General features: G+C 48.7%; 1 protein-coding gene across 2 annotated transcripts in view; it reads left to right on the forward strand.

The window, feature by feature from the left end:
- The first annotated feature begins 12755 nt into the window (after positions 1 to 12755).
- The window catches only part of RGS10 (regulator of G protein signaling 10), a 34915-nt gene continuing 24434 nt past the window's right edge, over positions 12756 to 23236 (forward strand). The window contains exon 1 of one of the 2 annotated variants that reach the window (XM_066354984.1): positions 12756 to 12874. In XM_066354984.1, the coding sequence (XP_066211081.1) occupies positions 12826 to 12874 (49 nt within the window). In that variant the 5' untranslated portion in view covers positions 12756 to 12825. Of the gene's footprint in view, positions 12875 to 18647; positions 18776 to 23236 lie in introns of those variants that run through there. The other variant, XM_066354986.1, reaches the window with a different exon arrangement.

The raw sequence follows: 23236 nt of genomic DNA on the forward strand, positions 1-23236 counted from the left end.
CCAGTCCGACGCTCTATCCACTGCGCCACCGCCTGGTCAGGTGGAGCTTTCTCTTTTTAAAGTTAATTTTGTCTTTAGATTTTATTTATTGATTTTACAGAGAGGGCAAGGGAACGAGAAGTATCTACTCATAGTTGCTTCACTTTAGTTGTTCATTGCTTTCTTGTTGCTTGTGGTATGTGCCTTGACCGGGCAAGCCCAGGGTTTCAAACCAGTGAGCTCAGCGTTCCAAGTCGAGGCTCTCTCTACCCCAGAGGTCCCCAAATTTCGGCCCGTGGGCCACATGCGGCCCCCTGAGGCCATTTATCTGGCCCCCGCCGCACTTCCAGAAGGGGCACCTCTTTCATTGGTGGTCAGTGAGAGGAGCATAGTTCTCATTGAAATACTGGTCAGTTGGTTGATTTAAATTTACTTGTTCTTTATTTTAAATATTGTATTTGTTCCCGTTTTGTTTTTTTTACTTTAAAATAAGTTCTGTGCAGTGTGCATAGGGATTTGTTCATAGTTTTTTTTATAGTCTGGCCCTCCAACAGTCTGAGGGACAGTGAACTGGCCCCCCGTGTAAAAAGTTTGGGGACCCCTGCTCTACCCTCTGCCCCACCACAGGGCAGGCTCTCCTCCAACATTTAAAAATAACACAGGGGAACAGTTTTACCAAGTAGACATCTGGAACACCATGATTTTATAAAAATCATTTTTTATACATAAAGTTTTATTAATTTTAATGGAATGACATCAATAAATCAGGGTACATATATTCAAAGAAAACATGTCCAGGTTATCTTGTCATTCAATTATGTTGCATACCCATCACCCAAAGTCAGATTGTCCTCCATCACCTTCTATCTAGTTTTCTTTGTGCCCCTCCCCCTCTCCCTCCTTCCCTCCCCTCCCATAACCACCACACTCTTGTCCATGTCTCTTAGTCTCGTTTTTATGTCCCACCAATGTATGGAATCATGCAGTTCTTGTTTTTTTCTGATTTACTTATTTCACTTCGCATAATGTTATCAAGAGCCCACCATTTTGTTGTAGATGATCCGATGTCATCATTTCTTACAACTGAGTAGTATACCATAGTGTAAATGTGCCACATCTTCTTTATCCAGTCATATATATATATATATATATATATATATATATATATATATTTTTTTTTTTTTTTTAACTGTGATTAAAGCCTTTAAGCAAACTCTTGGCCAATACAACAAGAATCCATAAAAGAGTAGTGTCCTTAACATGTTCACCAAGTCCAAGTTGGCACTAACACCATTCCAAATCCCTGCAAATGCAACCCAACCCCAGTTCAGTCCGTTAGGAGCTATCACAAGGAGCAGGAGTCCAGAAAAAGTCCACATCCAGGAAAAGTCTGCATGGCACTGGAATTGTTGTCACAATTCTATACTTTGCAGCTCACGTCCAAGTCCCAATGTCTGCTGCTTCTAGCTGGTAATGATTCAGGTAGACTGGAAAAGCCATCTGTAGCATGTGTGGAGATAGAGCTTCTGTTCTCCTCTGCCTGGAGAGATGAGACCAGGGTGCTTTTCCCTGGAGCTCTGCGACTGTGGCTTGGTAAAGAGAACCTTGGGATACACTAAGCTGGGTGGCAAAGGTAAAGTCACAATAGAATTTGGCAAAAGGGAGAGAGAAAGCTCTAAATTAGGAGTAGGTCCCAGCCTGAAATATGAGTGGGGCAATGAGGAGGGAGGAATAAAGGAAACACTATATATTGAACAAAGCAGCAGAAAATAGGACTATCAACACCCACAACAGAGATCTTTGAGGGAAGAATAAAAAAACCTGACTATTCAGGCAAGACATATTTAAGTGGCCCTTGTGCAAATGAGATCAGTTTACCTGCTTCTTGGAATAAATACCCTAGGCTCGTCCACAGTGTTGTAGATGGGGCCGATGGCCCTGGGCACCTTCAGCCTTCAGTGGCAAACCCCAGCATTCTGGGCAAGGTTAGGTCATAGGTGGCTGGAGCAGGGCTGGAAGAGACTGAACCCTCCCTTAGAGGAGCAAGGGGGAATCCTACCTTCCAGTGTACCTGTTTCCTCACAGCAGAGGCATGTAAGTCTGGCCGGCTTTAGCTCAATGACCTTCCTTTTCACTATTGAAGCAGGACCCAGATGGCATCCTATGAGACTTCTTTGGGGCGTTGGAGCCTTTAAGGGTGTATCCTAAAAGCTGGTAATTCACCTGATCTCTATTGGGCTTTTTCTGCCTCTTGGTACCTTAAAGGCCATGCTCAGAAGATCTCACTGAGGGGTTTGAGGATCCCCATCTGCCTATATAAACATTTTCCGTATATCTGAAGCTATTTGGAAAAAGACAAAACAGTGTTATTAGTTGGATCAAATAAAAGAAAGAAGTTTGCAGGAGAAGATTTGGCGTCTCCTGTTCATCAGCATTCAAAAGAAATTTAAAAATTTTTAAGTAAAAAGCATGATATGGTAGACCCGTAGGAGTTCCAGGATATGACTCCCCCCTTTTAAATTTTTTTTAATTGACCTTAAAATATTTGCTGGGTACACTTTAATAATACCTTGACTTTAACGATTGTAAGAGATACCCATAATTCGAAAGGTTTGACAAAATACAGTAAATGCTTTTGCTACATATGCAGGAGCATTGTCAGTTTAACCAGTTTAGGAAATCCAATAATAGAAAAACAAATACAGACAATGAGCTTAGCAGCCTCTCCTGTTCTAACAGAGGTTACTATAAATCCAGAATATGAATCCACTGTAACGTGGACATAGGACTGTTTGCCAAATGAAGGTATATGAGTAACATCCATTTGCCAAAGTTGTCCTGGTAGGGGTCCTTGACAAGATCAAAATATGGAAGTGTATTCCATGGGCTATTAGATGGTTCAATGTGCCCAAGCTGTAGCTGCTCTTGTACCAATCTAGCAGCTGCCCTAAGTTTCTCCTGAGAAAGGAGCCATTGGTCTACCCATACAGGATTATCTGATTTCCAAGTAATTGGGTCTGCACAATGCATTATTGAGGTAGCAGGAGCTACCAAGGCCCCTATGCTAAATTTTGATATTCTAATCCACACCTTCTGGTATTGGGTGCCATTTCTATGGGGGTGAGAATTCCTCGCTGTTCTTTCCCTAGTCCCTTAGAGGGCAAAAATCCCTGATCAGGCATCCCAGTACTGACTAAACCAGTAGGACTGACAAGCAATGCTCCCGTATTTTTCAAAACATCTCTACCCCACAAATTAACTGGCCATCCAGGGAGCGCATAAGGCTTAAAAAATCCAGAATGACCTTCTTAATCTTCCCAATGTAAAAAACTAGAACTTTGTTGAGGGGATTTACTCTGCCCTATACCTTGTAATTCTGTGGCTGCTGCATGAGTGGGCCAGGAAGGAGGCCAATGTAGCTTAGCAATAACAGATACATCAGCTCCAGTATCTAAAAGTCCTTTAAATTTATGCTCATGTATTGTTAGTTTCATTTCAGGGCGTTCCTGACCTATTTTTTTTTTAAATCCAATTGGCAAAATCAGAAGAGCCAAATCGCCAATTTTCTTGGGGCCCCTTCTACAGGATGTGACCTGAGAAGCAGAATTAGCATCCTTATACTATTCTTCTAACTGCCTGAATTAGCCCTGAGACAAATTCTTTTTTTTTTTCCTGTATTTCTCCGAAGCTGGAAATGGGGGGGCAGTCAGACAGACTCCCGCATGCACCCGACCGGGATCCACCCGGCATACCCACCAGGGGGCGATGCCCTGCCCATCTTGGGGTGTCACTCTGCCGCAATCAGAGCCATTCTAGCGCCTGAGGCAGAGGCCACAGAGCCATCCTCAGCGCCCAGGCAAACTTTGCTCCAGTGGAGCCTCAGCTGTGGGAGGGGAAGAAAGAGACAGAGAGGAAGAAGAGGGGGAGGGGAGGAGAAGCAGATGGGCGCTTCTCCTATGTGCCCTGGCCGGGAATCAAAAATCATTTTTTGTGGGTGTGAGGCAGTTGTATAAAACCTGACTTTGTTGCCCTGGCCGGTTGGCTCAGTGGTAGAGCATCAGCCTGGCGTGCAGGAGTCCTGATTTCGATTCCCAGCCAGGACACACAGGAGAAGTGCCCATCTGCTTCTCCACCCCTCCCCCTCTCCTTCCTCTCTGTCTCTCTCTTCCCCTCCTGCAGCCAAGGCTCCACTGGCGCAAAGTTGGCCCAGGTGCTGAGGATGGCTCTGTGGCCTCTGCCTCAGGCGCTAGAATGGCTCTGGTTGCAACAGAGCGGCGCTCCAGATGGGCAGAGCGTTGCCCCCTGGTGGGCACACCGGGTGGATCCCGGTCAGGCGCATGTGGAGTCTGTCTGACTGCCTCCCCGTTTCCAACTTCAGAAAAATACAAAAAACAAACACACAAACAAAAAAACCTGACTTTGTTACTTGTACTGATTTTTCCTTGCTTAGTTTTTTATATAATTGTCACTAATTTTGACCAAATAGAGAAACAGATTTACCCCATGCTTTTCAAAACATTTTTGAGACATTCCAACTCATCAAACCAAACATGGATTTGTTGTTCCACTTATTTAAGAATTCACTGATTGTTTCCTATATGTACCCAGACTGGGGATCAAACCCACAACCTTGTCATACTGGGATGACCTTCTAACCAACTGAGCTACTCAGCCAGGGCCGGGCCTTGTCTGTCTTTATAAGATCATTGGGCTTTCTCTCCAGGCCACAGGAGGAACCCCACTGCAGAGTACTGAGCACAGGGTTGATATGGTGAAACTCCTCGTTTTGAAATGATCGCTCTGGCTGCCGAGTTTAGAATACACTGTGTGCATCAAGGTGGAAGCAGGGAGACCTGTGAGGAGGCAGCTGCCATCTCCCAAGCAGAGGACGGTGAGGCGGGTGAGGGTGACAGTAGTGCCCATGGAGGTGGTGGAAACGTGGACCTCTGGGTTTAGTTTGAAGGCAGAACCTGCAGGATGACTCATGGATTAGAGGTGAGGTGTGAGAAAAAGGATGATGACGAATGACTCCAAGATAAGTGGTCTGAGCAACTGGAGGGGTGCAGGTACCTTTAATGGAGCTGGCAGGTGAGGGGAGTGTGGGCAGGGGAGGAGGGCTGTTTGGGCACACTCAGTCTGGGCTGTCTTTTATGAGGCATTCAAGGGGAGGTGTGAGCAGACAGGCCCTGGCTGAAGGTGTAAATGTGGGAGTTCTTCTGTGGGATAAAAATGGTACTTGAGCCCTGGCCGGTTGGCTCAGTGGTAGAGCGTCAGCCTGGCATGCAGGAGTCCTGGGTTCGATTCTGGCTAGGGCACACAGGAGAAGCGCCCATCTGCTTCTCCACCCCTCCCCCTCTCCTTCCTCTCTGTCTCTCTCTTCCCCTCCTGCAGCCAAGGCTCCATTGGAGCAAGGTTGGCCTGGGTGCTGAGGATGGCTCTATGGCCTCTGTCTCAGGCGCTAGAATGGCTCTGGTTGCGGCAGAGCTACGTCCTGGATGGGCAGAGCATCGCCCCCTCGTGGGCATGCCGGGTGGATCCCGGTCGGGCGCATGCGGGAGTCTGTCTGACTGCCTCCTCATTTCCAGCTTCAGAAAAATACCAAAAAAAAAAATGATACTTGATATGGACTTTGAGGGCTAATGATGTCACGTAGGTTCATCAGTTGTGACAAAGGGACCACTCCAATGGGGAAGGTTGATAATGGGGAGGCTGTGAGTACTGGGGGGGGGGTATGGAAAATCTCTGTACTTTCTGTTCAATTTTGCTGTGAACCTAAACCTGCTCTAAAAAATAAAGTCTATTTTTTAAATGCTTATTTATTGATTTTAGCAAGAAAGGAAGGGAAAGAAGAAGAGAGAGAGACAGGAACGTGAATCTGTTCCTGTATGTGTCCTGACTGGGGATTGAACTGGCAACCTCTGCGTGTTGGCACGATGCTCTAACCAACTGAGCGATCCAGCTGAGGCCTCAAGGCTATTATTTGTTTGTTTAATTTTGTAGTGAGAGGAGGGGAGGCAGAGACAGACTCCCACATGCACCCCAACCAGGATCCACCCGGCAAGCCCACTAGGGGGTGATGCTCTGCACATCTGGGACCCTTGCTTAACTGCAACTGTAACAATTTTCTAGGTCCTGAGGCAGAGGCCATGGAGCCATTCTCAGCGCCCGAGGCCAACTTGCTCTAATTGAGCCTTGGCTGCAGGAGGGGAGGAGAAGAGAGAGAGAGAGAGAGAGAGAGAGAAGTGAGAGGGAGAGAGAGAGAGAGAGAAGTGAGAGGGGGAGGGGTGGAAAAGCATATGGGCGCTTCTCCTGTGTGCCCTGGCCGGGAATCAAACCCGGGACTTTGACATGCTGGGGTGATGCTCTACCACTGAGCCAACTAACCAGGGCCTAAAAGTCTATTTTTTAAAAGTAGTATTAAAAGCCAGGAGGCTTGGTAAGATGGTCAAGGGAGTTAAGAGTGCAAGGGAAGAGAAGCGATCCAAAGACTAAGTGTGCAGAGCCCACCTTTAAGAGGACAGGGAGGTGGTGGCGGCAGAAACAGCAAATGTGACAGAAAAACTAGCAGAGCATGGTGTCCTGGGGTCAAAGGAAGAAAGTGGTTCCGGGGGGGGAAGGTCACTGCTGACGGTGGGTCAGATAAGTTGGGGACAGAACTGACCGTTAGATCCCCCAAGGTGGGCATCACTGAGACCTCGCAAGAGCAGTTCAGTGGCTGGTGGGGAAGGAAGTCAGACCAAAGAGCGTTTAGGGGAGTGGAGGAGAGGAATGGCAGGCAGTGCGGACAAGTCCTCTGAGGCCCTTTGCTGCAAACGGCGGCGGTGAATCAGGGCAACAGAGGAGTTTGGTTCTGTTTTGAATTGGATAAATCCAGGTATGACTGCATGCTGATAGAATTCATCTGCCTTGCTCAGCAGGAATCCCAGTGCAATCCAAAAGCACATAAAGGTCTTCCTTTCTGGGTGCATCTTCACGGACGCAGCTTGGCAAGGGGACAGAGGGCTCTACCGGAGGCCCACGCCTAGACTCAGGACCCGAGCACGCTTCTCATTGTAGCTACAGCTAGCTGGGCCTCCTCTCCCGATCTGCAGCAAACACGCTGACCGCTTAAGACCCCTCCAGCTGTGATATGGCACAAATGTGTGACTTGAAATGCAAGGAAGATCAAAGATGGGAAAGGCAGTCAAGTCCGCTTGCTCCTTCCATGGGAAATTGAGCGTTTAAAGAAAGCAAAACTGGGGCGCTCTCTCGCTCCGAGCTCGCGGGCGCCATGGCCGTCTCTCCCTTTTCCCTCTCTGCCCCCTCCGCCGGGGGCGTCACCTTTGCGTCTTTCTCTCCTAACCACCACAGGCCCTTACTTTGCCCCTCTAACTTGTGTCTTTAGCCCATTTCTTCTAGGGTTCGCTTTTACTACCTCTGTAATGTTCTAAATAAACTTTCTCTTAAAAAAAAAAAAAAAGCAAAACTGATGTAAAAATGTGGGCTTAAATATTTATAGATTAAACCCAGCAGTGCCTGACCAGGCGGTGGCGCAGTGGATAGAGCATCAGCCTGGGATGCTGGGGACCCAGGTTCAAAACCCCGAGGTCGCCAGCTTGAGTGCGGGCTCATCCGGCTTGAGCATGAGCTCACCAGCTTGAGTAAGGGGTTGCCAACTTGAGCGTGGGATCATAGCCGTGACCCACAATCGCTGGCTTGAGCACAAAGGTCACTGGTTTGGAGCTCAAGGTCATTGGCTTGAACCCAAGGTGGCTGGCTTGAGCAAGGGGTCACTGGCTCAGCTGGAACCCTCCGGTCAAGGCAACATATGAGAAAGCGATCAATGAACAACTAAGGTGCCACAACTATTAGTTGACGCTTCTCATTTCTCTCCCTTCCTGTCTGTCTGTTTCTCTTTCTCTAAAAACATAAAGTAAAATAAAACCAGCAGAGATTTTGACCAGTTTCCAACTACCGATTCCTCCTCTCTTGACTTAAAAGTATATATGCTACAGATAATTTTGCCAAACAGGAAAACATAATAATGAAAATCAAACTCATCCATTATCCCATATCTAGAGGTAAAAATATAGGCATACCTTGGAGATAACGTGCATTGGGATCCAGACCCCCACAGCCCCGAGTACTGCAATACAGTAATCTTTTTGCTGGTGAAGGTCTTGCCTTCAATTTGTAAAAAATACATCTGTGAAGCACCAGACAGCAAAGCACAATAAAATGTCTGTATTAGTAACATTTGGGCATAGTTTTCTATACATAAATCTGCTATATTTTCTTCTCTCCCTGACAGCAATTCTTCTCTATATTTGAATCCTGATTTTTTTTTTCAGTGAAAGCTTCATCAAAAGCATGTTCCTCCATCACCACATATTCTTTATGCAGTTCGTACAACCATTCAATGTTCCACCAGAGAGATATGCTACTGTTACTTAGTCATTCCATTAATGGGCATTTGTAGCTAACATAAACCGCACTGATAAAAGAAGTGTTGTGATGTTCCACTTTGCACATAAATCTTTGCATCTCTTATTCTTTCTTTGGTATAAATGACCAGTTGTAGAATTTTTCACTGGTATAGTGGGGTATAAACGTTTTGAAGGCTCTGACACATGTTGCTAAATGGGCATCTTCATACATAAGCCTCTCTTCCTTCCAAAGGAGTTGTAACAATATCCTTTCCTCTCTTCACTCTGCTTGTCCATTGCATTACTGATACTCACCCTGCCAACTTTCTATAGTTTCTTTTTAAAATGTCACATTTTACAGCATATTGGCTAAAGTTTATTATTATTTGTTGAAACAGCATTGTAGAGGGAGTGAGTAATTCAGATTCAAGTCAATTTTTGTGTGCCTACACGTCCCGGGCACTGTGCCGCATGCTTTCTTGTTTATTGCTAGTGAATGTCACACCCTTAGGATGTAGGTGGCATTTCTTTGTCCAATCCCATGAGGCTGTGTTTAGGGACACACAGCTGGTCTGCTATATGGCCAGGACTGGCACCCAGATCGCTTGACTTAAATAAATACAACTTGTTTATTTATTTTACTCTTCCTCACCTGCCTTAAAGGGCTTAGACTATTCTTTATAAGAGACTCTAAAATATATTTTAAGTCTCTATAACGTTATTCACAGCTTACCAGTTTTTATCTGTTTCTGAGTAGAGTAAAAACTACGAAACTCAAGTCGATAATCACTCTGAAACTCTGCTTTACCATTAGACGTCTTGGCCTCCTGCTCCTTGCCTGGTCTGAATAAAGGTTGTTCAACCAAAGGTGAGACCAGTCAGGGTAGGGAGGGGCCAGAATGCTCGTTCTCTTTTTGCCCAGACTGGCTACCAGTATTTGTGAAGCGCCGAGATGCACTACAGAAAGTGGGTGATGCTATTTGGATGGCAGGCATCTTCAGCCCACACACAAACCACAGGGGGAACTGAATCATGAGCCGTGTGTGTGTGTGTGTGTGTGTGTGTGTGTGTGTGTGTAGCTTTAGGGACAGTGAGGCTCTGTGCTTTTATACTTGTCCTCATACAGTACACGTTGAAAACTGGCTCTTAGATCTATGAACCCAAAACAGATACTGTAACAACTTTAGACAGTCTTTTGTGTCCTGAAACAAATTTTAATTGTTTAAAAACTCTTTTTTAAACTGGATACATTTAGTTTTAAATACATAAAAATTTACTTTTATAATAAAATGTAAATAAATAAAAATTTAAACTGTGTACATGAAACCTTAACCACGGGTCTTTATTTTTGTACTGTACTTACTATCTAAAAATACAAACAGGACAGTAGAAGTGATTGAAGCTGTTCGGGTTTTCACTTGACTTCAAGTCCTGGCCTCCTTCTCAGCTCAGGAGGGATTCAGGAGCACGTCCTGGGCCACAGCAGGGTTTCTTTCAGAGTGGCAGGGTGGGCCCAGCCACCTGCACACCACTCATGGACGCCTAACTTCTTACCCATGGGACCGGCCTCCTTATGTTCTGTGTTAGAGACTTGTCCTTTTCTGGGTAGGGGTGCCGCACAAATCCCTCTGTCATTGTTTTGAGAATGCAGGGACCTTCTCTGGAGCCAGGACTGGGCCAGAGTTTTAAAGCCTCCTCTTACAAAAGGGGAAACTGTGGCCGGAAGTTGAAGCACTCTGTTTCCCCGAAAATAAGACCTAGTGCAATTTTTTTCAAGCTTAGAAATAAATATAAGGCCTCCCCTGAAAATAAGACCTAGCGCGTCTTTAGGAGCAAAAATTAATATAAGACACTGTCTTATTTTCGGGGAAGCAGGGTATCACTGCTCGACTCCCTTACAGCCGAGTGGAAACGTCATTCCCCACGTCGGCCAACAACAGGAGACGCTTTTACCATCCAGCCTTTGGCTCCCGGGCGGAGGTCCCATCCTGCTCCCTCCAACACTCACTCTTTCCCTGGTCTCCGGCTGAAACGCCGACCACGCGGACGCCCCGAGGCAGCAGGCGAAACCCCGCAGAGACGCCCGCCCCCTGCCGCAGAGGCCCCGCGACCACCAGGCTCGTGCAGCCCGCCCTGCGCGCTCGGCCCCCCGCGCCACCAGCAGGAGCGGGGCGGGACGCGCGCCGTCGGGGGCGGAGCTCGCTGGGACGTGGGCGGGTCCGGGTCCGGGTCCGGGTCCGGTCCGGGGGCTGGCCCTGCACCAGAATCATCCAGGCCCGCGCTAACGCTTTTCCTGGGAAGTATGGGCATCGGTTCAGGCAGAGTCACCATCATTTATCGCTTTCCATCCTCGAAGGAAATGGAGGGCTCCAGCCCCGAGTCTGACAGCATGTGCATCTGCCGGCATTCCTGACGCTTACACAGTACATCAGCAGCAGTGGCTGTGACTTTTGTGTGTCATCCTGTACCAAGCTTGGTGCTAGAAACACAAATAACTAGAGTTATTATCAGCCTACTTTACTGATGCAGAACCCGAGGTTCTGAAAGATTGGGACTTATCTAGGTCACACAACTAGTGAGTGACAATGCTTCAAGTCCAAGTTTCCTCGTCAACATCTCCTGAGCCCACCCTACCTTTCCCTGCCCCAGACCCCTTCGTCTCTGCTCAAGACTAGCCTCAGCTGGTCTCCAGGAATCTGTTTCCGTGCGCCTTCGACCCATTCGCCTCATTATGTAAAGATTTACCACTGGAGATGGGTGGTAGGTGTAAAGAGGGTTCACTTTGTGATTGTTTTACACTTTACACGTGTTATTAACTTTTGGGATGTATTTAATGTTTAGTAAAAATGTTTTAAAGAAAAAAGAAATCGAGTTTCTGAGCTGGGTTCTAACCCTGTTCCTAGTCACCGTGTTCTCCTCAAATTCCCCCCTCCCCCAACACACACCCCATAACCTTCAGGGCCAGAAAAGCCGCTCCCAGTAGCAGAGCGGGAAAGTGCTTGGAAATACTCGGAGGAAAATAGCTCTGGGAAGGGAACGGTAGGGAGAGAAATGAGAAGCAATCCTAGGGCCAGATATGGGGTGAGTTGGGACCGAGAGGGTGGGAGGAGAAATTAGTGGAACGGGAAGCTCAGAATAGAAGATATAAAAGAAAGTGCCAACTAGTGAAAATACTCCAAAAGGATGGGTGGAAGGGGGGCGGGCGGCGACTGGGGGGCCGTTTAGAAAAATAGCAATTAACACAGCTAAAAATAAAGACCAATTTAGAGACAAAGCCAGATACACAAGGAGAAAAACAAGACTCGCCAGAAAGACAATTCTTCGCAAGGCAAATGCTCAAGAAAATGGGACTAATGACATCCCTTCTTGGGATGTTCTGCGGAAGAAATGAGATCATGTACTAGATAGAGTGGGGTGCGCGGCGCTGAGCAGGTGACTGGCGGCGGGGGAGGATCAGAACCAGAGTGCAGTCGAGCACTGAGCGCAATGACCCCACCAGGAGGTGTGCCACGTGTCCCCAAAGTTAGAGAACTGTCCCCGGCCAGTGTGTGTGCGGGGCAGAGGCATCGCTCTGCGCCTGAACCCACGGGCTTCCCCCAAGGTCCGCCCCTGAGGGCTCAGGGCCAAGGGCGGAAGGCGCCCAAGTTTCAGCGGCCGGGGAGAGGGCGCCCACCCGCGGAGGCTCGGCTCACTTCTCTCGCGGGCACCTCAGCCAGGACCCTGGTGACGCCCCACCGGCATTCGCGGCCGGGGGGAAGGCCCAGCGCTCACGGCGTCGCGGGGCGGGCAGGCCCGGGAGCGCTGGGATCTTGGATCCCGAGAGCGAGGAAGCGAAGGCCATGGGCCGCACTAGGGTTTTGGAGACCCGCGAGGCCTCCTCGGCTTCCCAGTCTGTGAACTGGGAGGTGACCCCCGCCTGCCGCTCCGCGGGGAATTTGCATAGCACCCCTCTCCCCAAAAGACAAGTAACCCTAACACAGAAAATAAGGAGGCGGGTACAGGGGTAGAAAGTTAGGCGTAGACACGTTACACGGGTTGCCAGGTCCACGCCTGCCTGTGCGCCCGCGTCGCGGTGCCTGTTACTCCGGGCTGCAGGGAGAGGGGTGGGCGCTGGAGTCGGGAGCTGGACGGGCGGGACCCGGGGCGGTCTCTTCCGCCCGGGTGTAGGGGTCCCTACACCCCGGGCGGCGCGGGTCCGCCTTGGTCAGCCCTGGCACCCCGAAGCAGGCCCGCGAGGACCCCGCCGGGGTGGGAGGGCAGGGCTCAGGGAGCGCGCCACGCGGCGTCCAGTGGGGAGGGTGGCTGGGTGGGGGCTGGCCGCGCCGGGGCGGCGCTGAGCCGGCTCCTCCTCTCTCCAGCCTCCTCCTCCTCCTCGCCTTCCTCCCGCTCAGCCGCCGCGCGGCCGCGCTGCTCCTCCTTCCTCACCCGGGCGCCGGCGGAGATGTTCAACCGCGCGGTGAGCCGGTTAAGCAGGAAGCGACCGCCGTCAGGTAAGCTGCTCCCGGGGCCCGCGGGCTGGAGGTCGGGGAGCCCCGAGGCGCCGCGAGGACCCGCCGGGCATCCTTCCCTCCCGCCTGTTCTCGGGCGGGTCTGGGCTGTGCCGCCCCGACGAGAGCCGCGGCGGTCCGCGCCACTTCTCCCTGCGCGGTCCAGCGTTCCTGCGGTTCCAGTCGCGGCGGGAGCGCAGAGCCCCAGGGGCTTCCGGGGGAGGAAGTTTGGTTGAAAGGAGGAACAACAGCAGTTTTCTTTTTAGTGATTGTTTGGGAGAAAAGGAGATGCAGGATACCCCCAAACTTTGCATTTAGTATGGGCTCTAGGTTCCGAAAGCAGAACGTCGCACGGGTTCCCCGGGTTCTGGAGTTCTCTGTCCGCGCTGCCGACGTTGGTGCGAAGGATGCCCACACGGCGCCCAGAGGAGGCACGACTTGATCCTGGGCATCCGACTGGGCATCCGGGCCTGGGCTGCCCTGCACCGCAGAGCCGAAATGGGGGGCCAAGAGGGAGCGTGAACACCAGGGTGGAGAAGGGCACTTCTGTAGTTTGCGCCAGGGAGGCGCTTACATTACAAAGGATTCGGTTTGGCCGTCCCTTTGGACCAGCCTGAGCTACAATTTGGGGCAACTGGATAGGACAAAAAAACCACGATGACGATGAAACCATGCCCTGATTCCAACCTTCGTGATAATAGCTACGCCCCTTTGAGCGCTTACTTAACCTGGGTTTAGGTGTCTGTTCCCCCGGCTCACCCTTAGGACAACCCTGTATGAGATAGGAATTGTCATAATCGCTTCACAGAGGAGGGACTCCAGGAACTGTTAGGTAACTTGGCCCAGGTCACACGGTAGGTGATGAAGAATCCAGGTTTGCCTGACTGAGTTCTGAGGCTTTTCTGCTGACTCCCACCTCCAGAGTGACATCTGCAGAGGAAGAGTGTGTACGTGTTGGTCCCTACCCTCTTTCCACCTACTATCATTTTATGAGGGACATTGCAGTTGAGAGGTTGGGCCTGGCCGGGTCCGGAATCTCATCTACACGCTTAGGAGATAGGGAACCTCTATATGTCTCTGCAGATAAGGATGTACACAATGGAATAATCATAGCTCCCTCCTTCTCTTTGAGCACTTCATTGAAGCTGGTTTCCCATCCGTCAAGTCATGCAAATCATTGCATTTAATATTTAAGACAACCCTAATAATGTAGAACCACAGAGGGTTATTGTAAGGAGCTTATATGCATGTTTAGTGGTCAGGGAAACATGCCGTGTGGCCTGTGGGTCAAAGCAGTCCCTTGTGGGTGTTCACTTTGGCCATTCCCTACTGTTGGATATACACAGACCTGTGGAGCAGTAGTCAGAGCCTGCACTTTGGAGTTAAACTCCTGGTTCCCACCCCGACTACCATTCACCGACTTTGAACAAGTTATTCGACCTGTGAGCCAACTCCTAAATTATTGGGAAATTTGGGAGCTGCTTGCTAAACCATACCTAGCCGGAAGTTGGCTATCGTCGGACATGTATACCATGAAAACTGGCAAATGCTAAAAGTTTTTGCCCCCCTAGGAAAGCTGGTTTGCCAGTACACCTCTACATCAATTTATCCTATCCCTAAAAGTGGGTTTCATAGAGTTGTGGGATTAAATAGACTGAAACATATGAAGCCCATAGTACAATGCCTGACACATAGTAAGTACTCACTTATGGCTCGCAGTTATCTTTACCCTCCTGTTCCTGTTATAATAGAGCTGCTGTGAACATCCCTGAGCAGGTTATCGTTTGCTTTGGATAATTTTGGGTGTGAAGTCTTCCAAACAGAACAATTGAATTATGTCACGGACTTTATTTTAGGGTACTGTTCCATGTGGGCAGGTTGCACCCCAGAAATATCTGGGGCAGTTCTTGGGCCTCTAGTGAGTATACCTCTTTCGGGATAACGCGTTTTAAGCCTGATTAAATGTGGTTAGGTCACTGAATAAAGACCAGTAGCTAAAAATCATGATTTGGTGTTGGATGCCTGGTGTCCACAGGCCTGATTTCCTTTTGCTTTTTAGGTTTAAAGTCTGCCCCGCAGATGGGAAAGGACATTAGGTCCTGCGGGTTTGGTCATCACCCAGCAGGGGAAGGAGACCCAGCCAGTGAGACAGGGGGACTGTGAGCCCTGAGGCAGAGGTACTGTGCAGCCAGCCAAGTGAGCCACGGGACTCTGCACTGATTTTTTTGTTTTTTTGATTTGAATGAATTTTCTTTTTTATTTTATTTTATTTTTTTGTATTTTTCTGAAGTTGGAAACGGGGAAGCAGTCAAACAGACTCCTCCTGCATGTGCCCGACTGGGATCCATCTGGCATGCCCACCAGGGGGCGATGCTCTGCCCATCTGGGGCATCGTTCTGCTGCAATCAGAGCCATTCTAGTGCCTGAGGCAGAGGCCACAGAGCCATCCTCAGTGCCCGGGCAAACTTTGCTCCAATGGAGCCTTGGCTGTGGGAGGGGAAGAGAGAGACAGAGGAAGGAGAGGGGGAGGGGTGGAGAAGCAGATGGGCGCCTCTCCTGTGTGCCCTGGCCAGGAATTGAACCCGGGACTCCCGCACACCAGACCAACGCTCTACCACTGAGCCAACCGGCCAGGGCCATTGAATGAATTTTCTTAAAGTGGCCCCACAAAAGCAGGCTCTGCCCCTACAGGACTCCTAATTTGGACCTGGCTGCCTTTTACTGGGACCTGCCTCCCAGTGCCTTTTACTAATATTTCTTGCTATTTAGCAGACTCTTATTGGAGACAGTGTCTTTAAGCTGAGGGTTTGGCATTCCCGGCCCCGAATTCCAGGGTTCCAAATGCAATTCCCTTATTCTCTTTCCCGAGTTTTCTCAAAATGTGCTCACCAACTACATGGGGGGAGGGGGGAGGAGCTTGATGAAATGCAGCTTTCTGGGCGCATCCGGACCCCTAGTCCAGTCCTGGGGACCGAGGCTTGAGGGAGAGTGACTGCATTTCCACAGTGCCCCAGGTGATTCTCACCCCTGACGGATTCTGCCCACCCATCCTGCCCCCCACAACCACCTGCACTGTTGACAGTAACTGCCAGGCTGCTGAGTTGAAAAGTAAAGCCAAAGCCAAAGCCACAGCCCGTGACTAGACAGAGACCTGTCAGGGGAATCTCCACCTGCCAGCCAGGCCTCAGCCCCACCCCCACTCCCGGGCCTGTTATGCATTATCCCATTAAACTTTTGGAACCAGTTTCAGATTTATTGCTGGGCTTAAGTTTTTATTTAAAGATGACAGTTGACATAGCAATTTAATGCCTTTGTTTTAACAATCCAGCAACAGAGCAGTCTCGGCCCCTGGGGAAACTTTCCCTGCAGAACGTCACTGGCCCCAGCCTTTGGGTTCAGGGAGAGTGAAGCAGGGACATGGAGAGGCCGGCTGGGCCCAGGGGTCTCATTTTATTCCAGGATGGTCAGCTGACCCTGTGGTGCCAGCTCTGAGCACCATGGCGGCCTGTGGATGTTGGGGGGGGAGCTCTTGCTGCTTTATTACTTTCACTGACTGTAGTTGAACTGATGTCTCCTTTCCTCACTGTTAGGAACTTTGGAAACCTAGACAGGTGCCCATTTCCTGGCGGACTGAGTCACTTCCCTCCTGGGGCTGAGTAACCCCCCCAGTCCCCTGACACTGGGCTCATGGAACTTGCTGTTTAAATTATACTAAATTTACTCTCACCAGTTTCTTCTGCTTCCCCCAGATAGCTTCCCCCAGCCCGACAGCTGCCCTGGGGGTGGCTGTGGGCGCCGAGGGGGCCCAGGCAGGCGACAGCAGCAGCTCCTTGATAAGGGGTGTCAGGCGCGTCCACTTGAGTGACACAGTCCCTGCAGACTTCCGGGGACACATTTCCTTTCCAAGCAAGTTCCCATCTCTCGCGGGCCCTGCCTGTGGGTCAGCTTTTCTGTCTCATCTGCAGGGTGCTCAGGGACGCCTAATCTGCCCTGCCCAGTCCCATTCCCCACCCCACCCCAACTCTGTCCCTGGTTGGGTTGACATTCCCACCTCTGTGCCATTGCTCCTGAGGGGGCCCCTGTCCAAAGCCGGCCTCCCTGCTCCAGCAAACATGCTCTTGCACCTCTCTCTGCCCCGGCCATGCAGCCTGTCCATTTCAGCTTTCCCTGATAGCTGCAGAAGCCGCCCAGGCCAGGGACTTGACCAGAGCCACCCATTTCAGAAGGGACAGAGACCTCAGATCTCTGACCCAAGTCCACAGCTACCTGCATAACCTCACACAGTAGCCATCTAGTCATCTGATAAATATATCCCAAAAATATCTCCCTCTCCCTCTCTCTCTCCCCCCTCTCCCCCCTCTCTCCCTCTCTCTCTCTCCCTCTCCCTCTCTCTCTCTGTGATAGTGTGATAGACTCCCACATGCGCCCCAACCAGGTCCCGGCAACCCCTGTCTGGGGCTGATGCTTGAACCAGTCGAGCTGCTGGCTGCGGAAGGGGAAGAGGGAGGGGGAGAGAAGCAGATGGTCGCTCCTCTTGTGTGCCCTGACCGGGAATAGAACCTGGGACGTCCATATGCCGGGCTGATGCTCTATCCACTGAGCCAACCGGCCAGGGCAAAATATATTTAGAGAATGAATAGGGACATGACTTTTCTCTTTCCTGCCCTGCCTCTCTGCCTTACTTCCTTCCGTCTTTCTTTTTTTACTTTCTTCCTTTCTCCAGACAGGACGTTAACGAACAACCCCCTCACCACCCGTCTGTATTGTTCCACAAACGCAAGGATGTTGAATACCGCAGGTAGTAGGAAAGGTATAATTTCATGTAAGGAACTGCTCTGGTACACAAGAGTCTTCTAATAGGGAGAGGCCGTGGGGAGAGGGGCGAGGAGGACCTGTTCTGATATCCCCCCTTTTGTAGCCCTTGAATTTTGCACCATGTAAGTAAATATAATTATCTATTAAAAAAACACCACCACCAAAACCCCAGACTGTCTTTCATCCATCCACACAGCTCACTTGGGTGATATTCCCTTTTCCTTATTCTCATTTCTTCTTGGACCAGTGAGGAAAACTTCATACCTGCCCATGGCATTGTGGGCAGATGGCCATCTGGGAACTCCCAGCCTCATCTTCTCAATTAATTTTAAGTTTTGTGAGAAAAGGGGCCCCGCCTTTCATTTTTTGCACCTTTCTTTTCTTTCTTATTTTTGCTTCTTTGCTTGCTCCTTTGGAGCAAGTTATTTCATTTCATTGTGCCTCAGTTTCCTCATCTGTAGAATGGGCCAAACAGTTCACCTGAACCTCCAAGGGTTGTTGGGAAGTTAAACAGCAGCAATTTCTATAGGCGTCATTCTCCTCTCTGCCTTGCCCCCCAGCCTGTCAGAAAAAGACAGCTCTGACTCTCAACAAATGCACAGTCTACCTGTCTGATACAGGAGGGGAAAAGTCACTTACATGCCTTGAGGTAGGGGCAGGGGCGAGTGACAGAGAAGGAGAGTGAGGGCACATTTTTGCATGAATGTGAGTCCCCAGAGGAAGCATGGGGGCTTCTGGAAAGTAAAAAACCATAAAACATAATGACAGGGTCTTCACTTTCACCCCCAGAGTAGAGCTTTTGGGTAGTTTTATTTTTTCTGGGCCTTTGCCTAGAAAGTGAGGATTCTAGGGAGGCTACAAATATAACAGTCCGGCGTTCTTATTTCCTTCCCTCTGGTAGAAACTAGAAACCAGCGGCCATCTGTTGTTTAGTCCACTCAAAAGAGGATGTTGAGGCTTGTTTTGCCTTCGGACCCAAGGGTGCTCGGGAGGCCTGCAGCCCGGGCCGTTCTCACACACGGAGTCTCCGAGAAGGCAGTGGACTTGGGGCTGCGTGAAGCGCCCTCCGTGGACCCCAGAGCATGGAGCGTAAGGAGCGGCCCCACTCCTGTGGCAGATGGCCTGGGCTTGTGTATCACCAGGCGCTGGCAGGGCGGAGCAGGGCCTGAGGGGTGCGGTGTACAGACACAGGTGCACGGGGCACTTCGGAGGCGCAGCCTGAACACTCGGCTTTCTTTGAGGCCCCAGACCTCGTGGAAACTGCCAGGACGCCGTGTCTGAGCTGAGCCAACCCCCCTGCAAACCTGCTGCCCTGCTGTTTGATGCTTGCTATTATTATGATTACCTTAGCACTTCTTAATTTTTATTATTTTCCGCTAATTGCAGTTCACACAAACCTCCCCACTCAGGGAATTGCATGTCTGACGGGTAGTTATTTTCAGAAACTAGATGCTGGGGCCGATAAACACTTAAGTGATATTTAGATAAAAGATAGAGTGTTTCCATGACCCAGTTTCTCTGGAACCTTACACAGATCACCAGATTTGCTGCGTCTACGTTGGGATGACTTTTTTTTTTAATGTAATATGTTTGATGCGGTATATATAAGTGATCTGGGTTTTTAAATAAGTTTTGTGGAGTATCTACCTTCCTTGAGTATTTTCAAGAAGTGTGGTATGTGGGCATGTGCGTGTTGCATGCGTGTGAGTGTGTCGTAGCAAACCACTTTAGAACTTAGGGTTAACATTTTTGCCTTTCCCTGGGCTTGAATGTTGAGTTTATTTTCGTTAATATGCTGTGAGTTTTAGGGGTACTTGGGACAGATCCTTTGAGGATGTAAGTTGACCCTGCTGTTGAGGACGCTGATTTTTTACTAAAACGTTATTTGATTTGGGGACATTGTCGGTGCAGGACCCCTGTCCAGACCTTCCTGCAGACGCCTAGCAGAAATCCATACTGTAAGCCTTCAGTTCTGGTGAGCGTTACAGATGCCTTTTGAGTATGGATTTCCAAGGAATTAACGCGTGGAGAAGGTCTCTGGTAGATATGACATCATAGCATCTATAAATAATGAATGATGCAATAGGCTGCGAGCACCCCAGCCCCAGCCATCTGCACCGGGACGCTGCGCCCGCCGTCTTTGAAATAATGGCTTTTCCTGGGGCCAGGAGCCTTGCAGAGCAGCATCAATGTAAGTGGGAAGCGTATGGACGTGTTTGCGTGCGGGGTGAGTCTGGCGTGGCCTGAGAGGAGTTTCTGTCTGCACGGACTTGGACGCTCACCCAGTTTTCTCAGTCTTCCCCCAGGGTGTACTTGTTATCTCTTCAAGGCCGTCCTGTTCTGGCCTCTGTGAGTGTGAAGATCAGCAGATATAAAAAATAAAAATGACAGTAGAGCCTCATGGCAAAGGGCATGCGCTCTGAAGACTGTCTGGGCTTGACCATGACTCCCATTTTCCCAGCTGGGCGACTTGGCAAGTTACTGTGTCTCAGTTTTCTCACCTGTGAAGAGGGGGTCACTATGAAAACTGAATGATATAACCTATGTAAAAAAAACTCAGAACAATACCCAGAACATTGTAAACAACGTGTTTATTATTAGTTAGTGACAGATTAATCTGCAGATAAACTTATTGAAAAATAAGTATTGTGTCTGCAAAACTCTGAAGGTCTGAAATGCTTGCAAGAGCCCAAGAAGTATAAAACCATTTTTTTTTCATGACAGAAATGTTTTACAATTGAACTAAACAACAACAAAAGGTAAACAGAGCCAGACAAACTGGAAATAAGCGTTACCCCAACAACCAGTTACCAGCGTGGGTTCTTAAAGCTGCTTGAGAAACAGGTATAACTTTTTTTTCCACCTGGGCATCTGGAAACTTCTATCAAGGAAAAAGGAAAGAAGAGCATGGGACCTTTGTGGCTCCGAATGCCAGGAGTTGGGAAGCTGGGTTTTGCTTTGTTCTTAAGCCCAGATAGTAAACCGCTAGCTGTGGAGAAAGGTTCTTTCTTTCTCCCGTGCATCATTATTGGACTGATTGTAACACTTAAAGTGAACTGAGCTGTAGGAGGCTCTTACATACATACATCAGAAAACAGCAGACGTCCACTGAGCAGGGAGCAGACCCGAGTAACGGAAATGCCCCGAGTTAAGGGGCAGTCTTTAGGATAGTGCCAAACGGAGTGGACCTCTGTTCAGTCTCACTGAAGGTCAGGGATAATGACTTGGAAAAGAAAGGCACCGTTTAGCAAATGGAGTTTGCAAATGTTGAGCCATCCAGAGCTATCCATCTATCTATATTAATACCAATCAAAAAAGATTATGAAAACAGGGCATAGCTAAAAGCCTTAATCAAAATTGAAAGACATCCTGGCCCTGGCCGGTTGGCTCAGTGGATAGAGCATTGGCCACAGGCGCTGAGGATCGGTCCCAGACGGGGGTTTCTGGGTGGATCCTGGTCAGGGTGCAGGCAGAAGTCTGTCTCACTATCTCTCCTTCCCTCACTTAAGACAGACAGAGAGAGAGAGAGAGAGAGAGAGAGAGAGAGAGAGAGAAAAGAAGCAAGGAAGGAAGGAAGAAAAAATGGAAAGACATCCACTTTCCATCCAGCCTTTCCTTAGCTGGGTGACATTGGATAGGTCATTTAACCTCTGGATCTTTATTTCCCAAGCTATATAAAATAAGGTGACTAGATGATATTAGCAGATTTTGAATTGTGGAACTTTCTGTTTGAATGGAAGGTGGCAGGGACATCCAACCTGCAAAATAATTAGAATATGAAATAAAGGGTGGAGCAGGTGGCAGCTATCAAAAGCGGTGGGGACAGCTATCTCACCTCCGTTAACCAGAAGGTCTGGTGAACCAGACAACTCTTTCGGGTAAATGGGAATCCACTGAGTGTATTTATTTGCATGATAGCATGTCAGTGAAAATCCAAATGTGGTTTGGTTTATTATTGAAAAGAATGTCAAGAGTTTGGGAATCCATCAAGGCCAATCCAACATAGGGCCCAAGCAGTGGTTCTACAACAGCCAGAGAGATGTGCAGCTGCCTAAGACTGTTCCTGGAACTGCGACCTTGTGTCTCTACGTTTATTTACTTAAGGGAGGATCTGCTGGAGAAATGAAGTCAACTGTCAAACTGTATCCTCCAGGTAAAAAACAGGAGAGTTGACCAGTGGGATGCTTGACAGATAGAATCCTGCTGCAGAACTTTCTTATAAGAATGATCTTTTCGTTTGATTTACACTTCTTTGGAAAGAAATTCCGCGTCCCGAGGCTTGCCATTCTAGCTAGCATTTGCAAAGAGAGCAGAAACGAGTGTCCGTGAACTGAAGACTCACTTTGGGGAAGCGTCAGATCCGTTTGTGTTTGTGATGTGTTCGAGTGAGTTTGCTTCTCGATTAAAGGGATGGATTTGTCCCAAGTCATGCCCTTGCGTGCTCCATCGCCCATGCGTATTGAAACAGCCTTCTGCCGGGGTTCTGGCTTCTGCTTTATTTAGCCCGAGTCAGCCAGAGAATGTCTAAAATCCAGGTAGTTTTCCCAGATGCTGGGAGATGGAGTCTCAGCTGCTTGAGAAGTGAGTGTGTGTTTGAACCCCAATAGAACATAAGAGGTCACAGAAGCTGAATTACTATTAATTCCAATGTGTTCTGATACAACGCTCTCCCCTCAAACCCTTAAAATTGTATGGCCCCTAGTTATTTGCAGCAGTTAATATTTATAAGACTTTTTCATGTATCCTTTTAAAGTGATTTGCTTGGCTGGTTTATTTTATTATTATTATTATTTTCAATTACAGTTTACATTCAATATTATTCCATATTAGTTTCAGGTGCACAGCACAGTGGTTAGAGAGTCATATACTTTACAAAGTGTTCCCCCGATTTGGCCGATGTCTTAATTAAAAGCTTATTTCCTCCTAGATTGAAACTGATCTTTATAGAATCATGTCTCTATTTTGAAAAATAAAGTAACGGAGAAAAAAAGTATTAGCTATAAAAATAGTTCACTCGCTAATTCATTATTTTAAGGAAAGGGAGAGAGGAACTATTTGTTGGATAACCCGAAATGTAAGGGGATTGATTACCTTTATTTCGAATGCAACAGCCTATGGTCACACAGTTTGAATGGGCCAAACTGGGTTTGGAACATGGGTCCATCCCAAGTGACATTTCATGGTTCTCCCTGGACTCCAGGAAAGGGCCAAATTCTGTAGAATGTGACATGTTTGTGTTAACTTCCTTCTACTGGTTGGAGGTTCCCTGGACCCAGTTAGTAGTAACAATCCTGTCTTTATTTAAAATTGTGGTCTTTTGCATTAATTTTTATTTTTCAAAATATTGCATGAAAATATTTATCTTGATGCCTGAGTTTTTGACAACCCCCTCAAATTCTGCACCTGCAGCCAGAGCCTCCCTTGCGCCGTCCTGACCCTGGTATATACTTTGATTTGTGTGCCAGGCATTGAGCTACCTGCTGGAGATATCAGATAAGGATGTACGGGAGCCTTCAGACAAGTGGGCGTCAGTTGCGCAGAGTTACAACT

The sequence above is a fragment of the Saccopteryx leptura genome, chromosome 13 (assembly GCF_036850995.1).
Source record: "Saccopteryx leptura isolate mSacLep1 chromosome 13, mSacLep1_pri_phased_curated, whole genome shotgun sequence".
In the NCBI taxonomy this organism is placed as follows: Eukaryota; Metazoa; Chordata; class Mammalia; order Chiroptera; family Emballonuridae; genus Saccopteryx; species Saccopteryx leptura.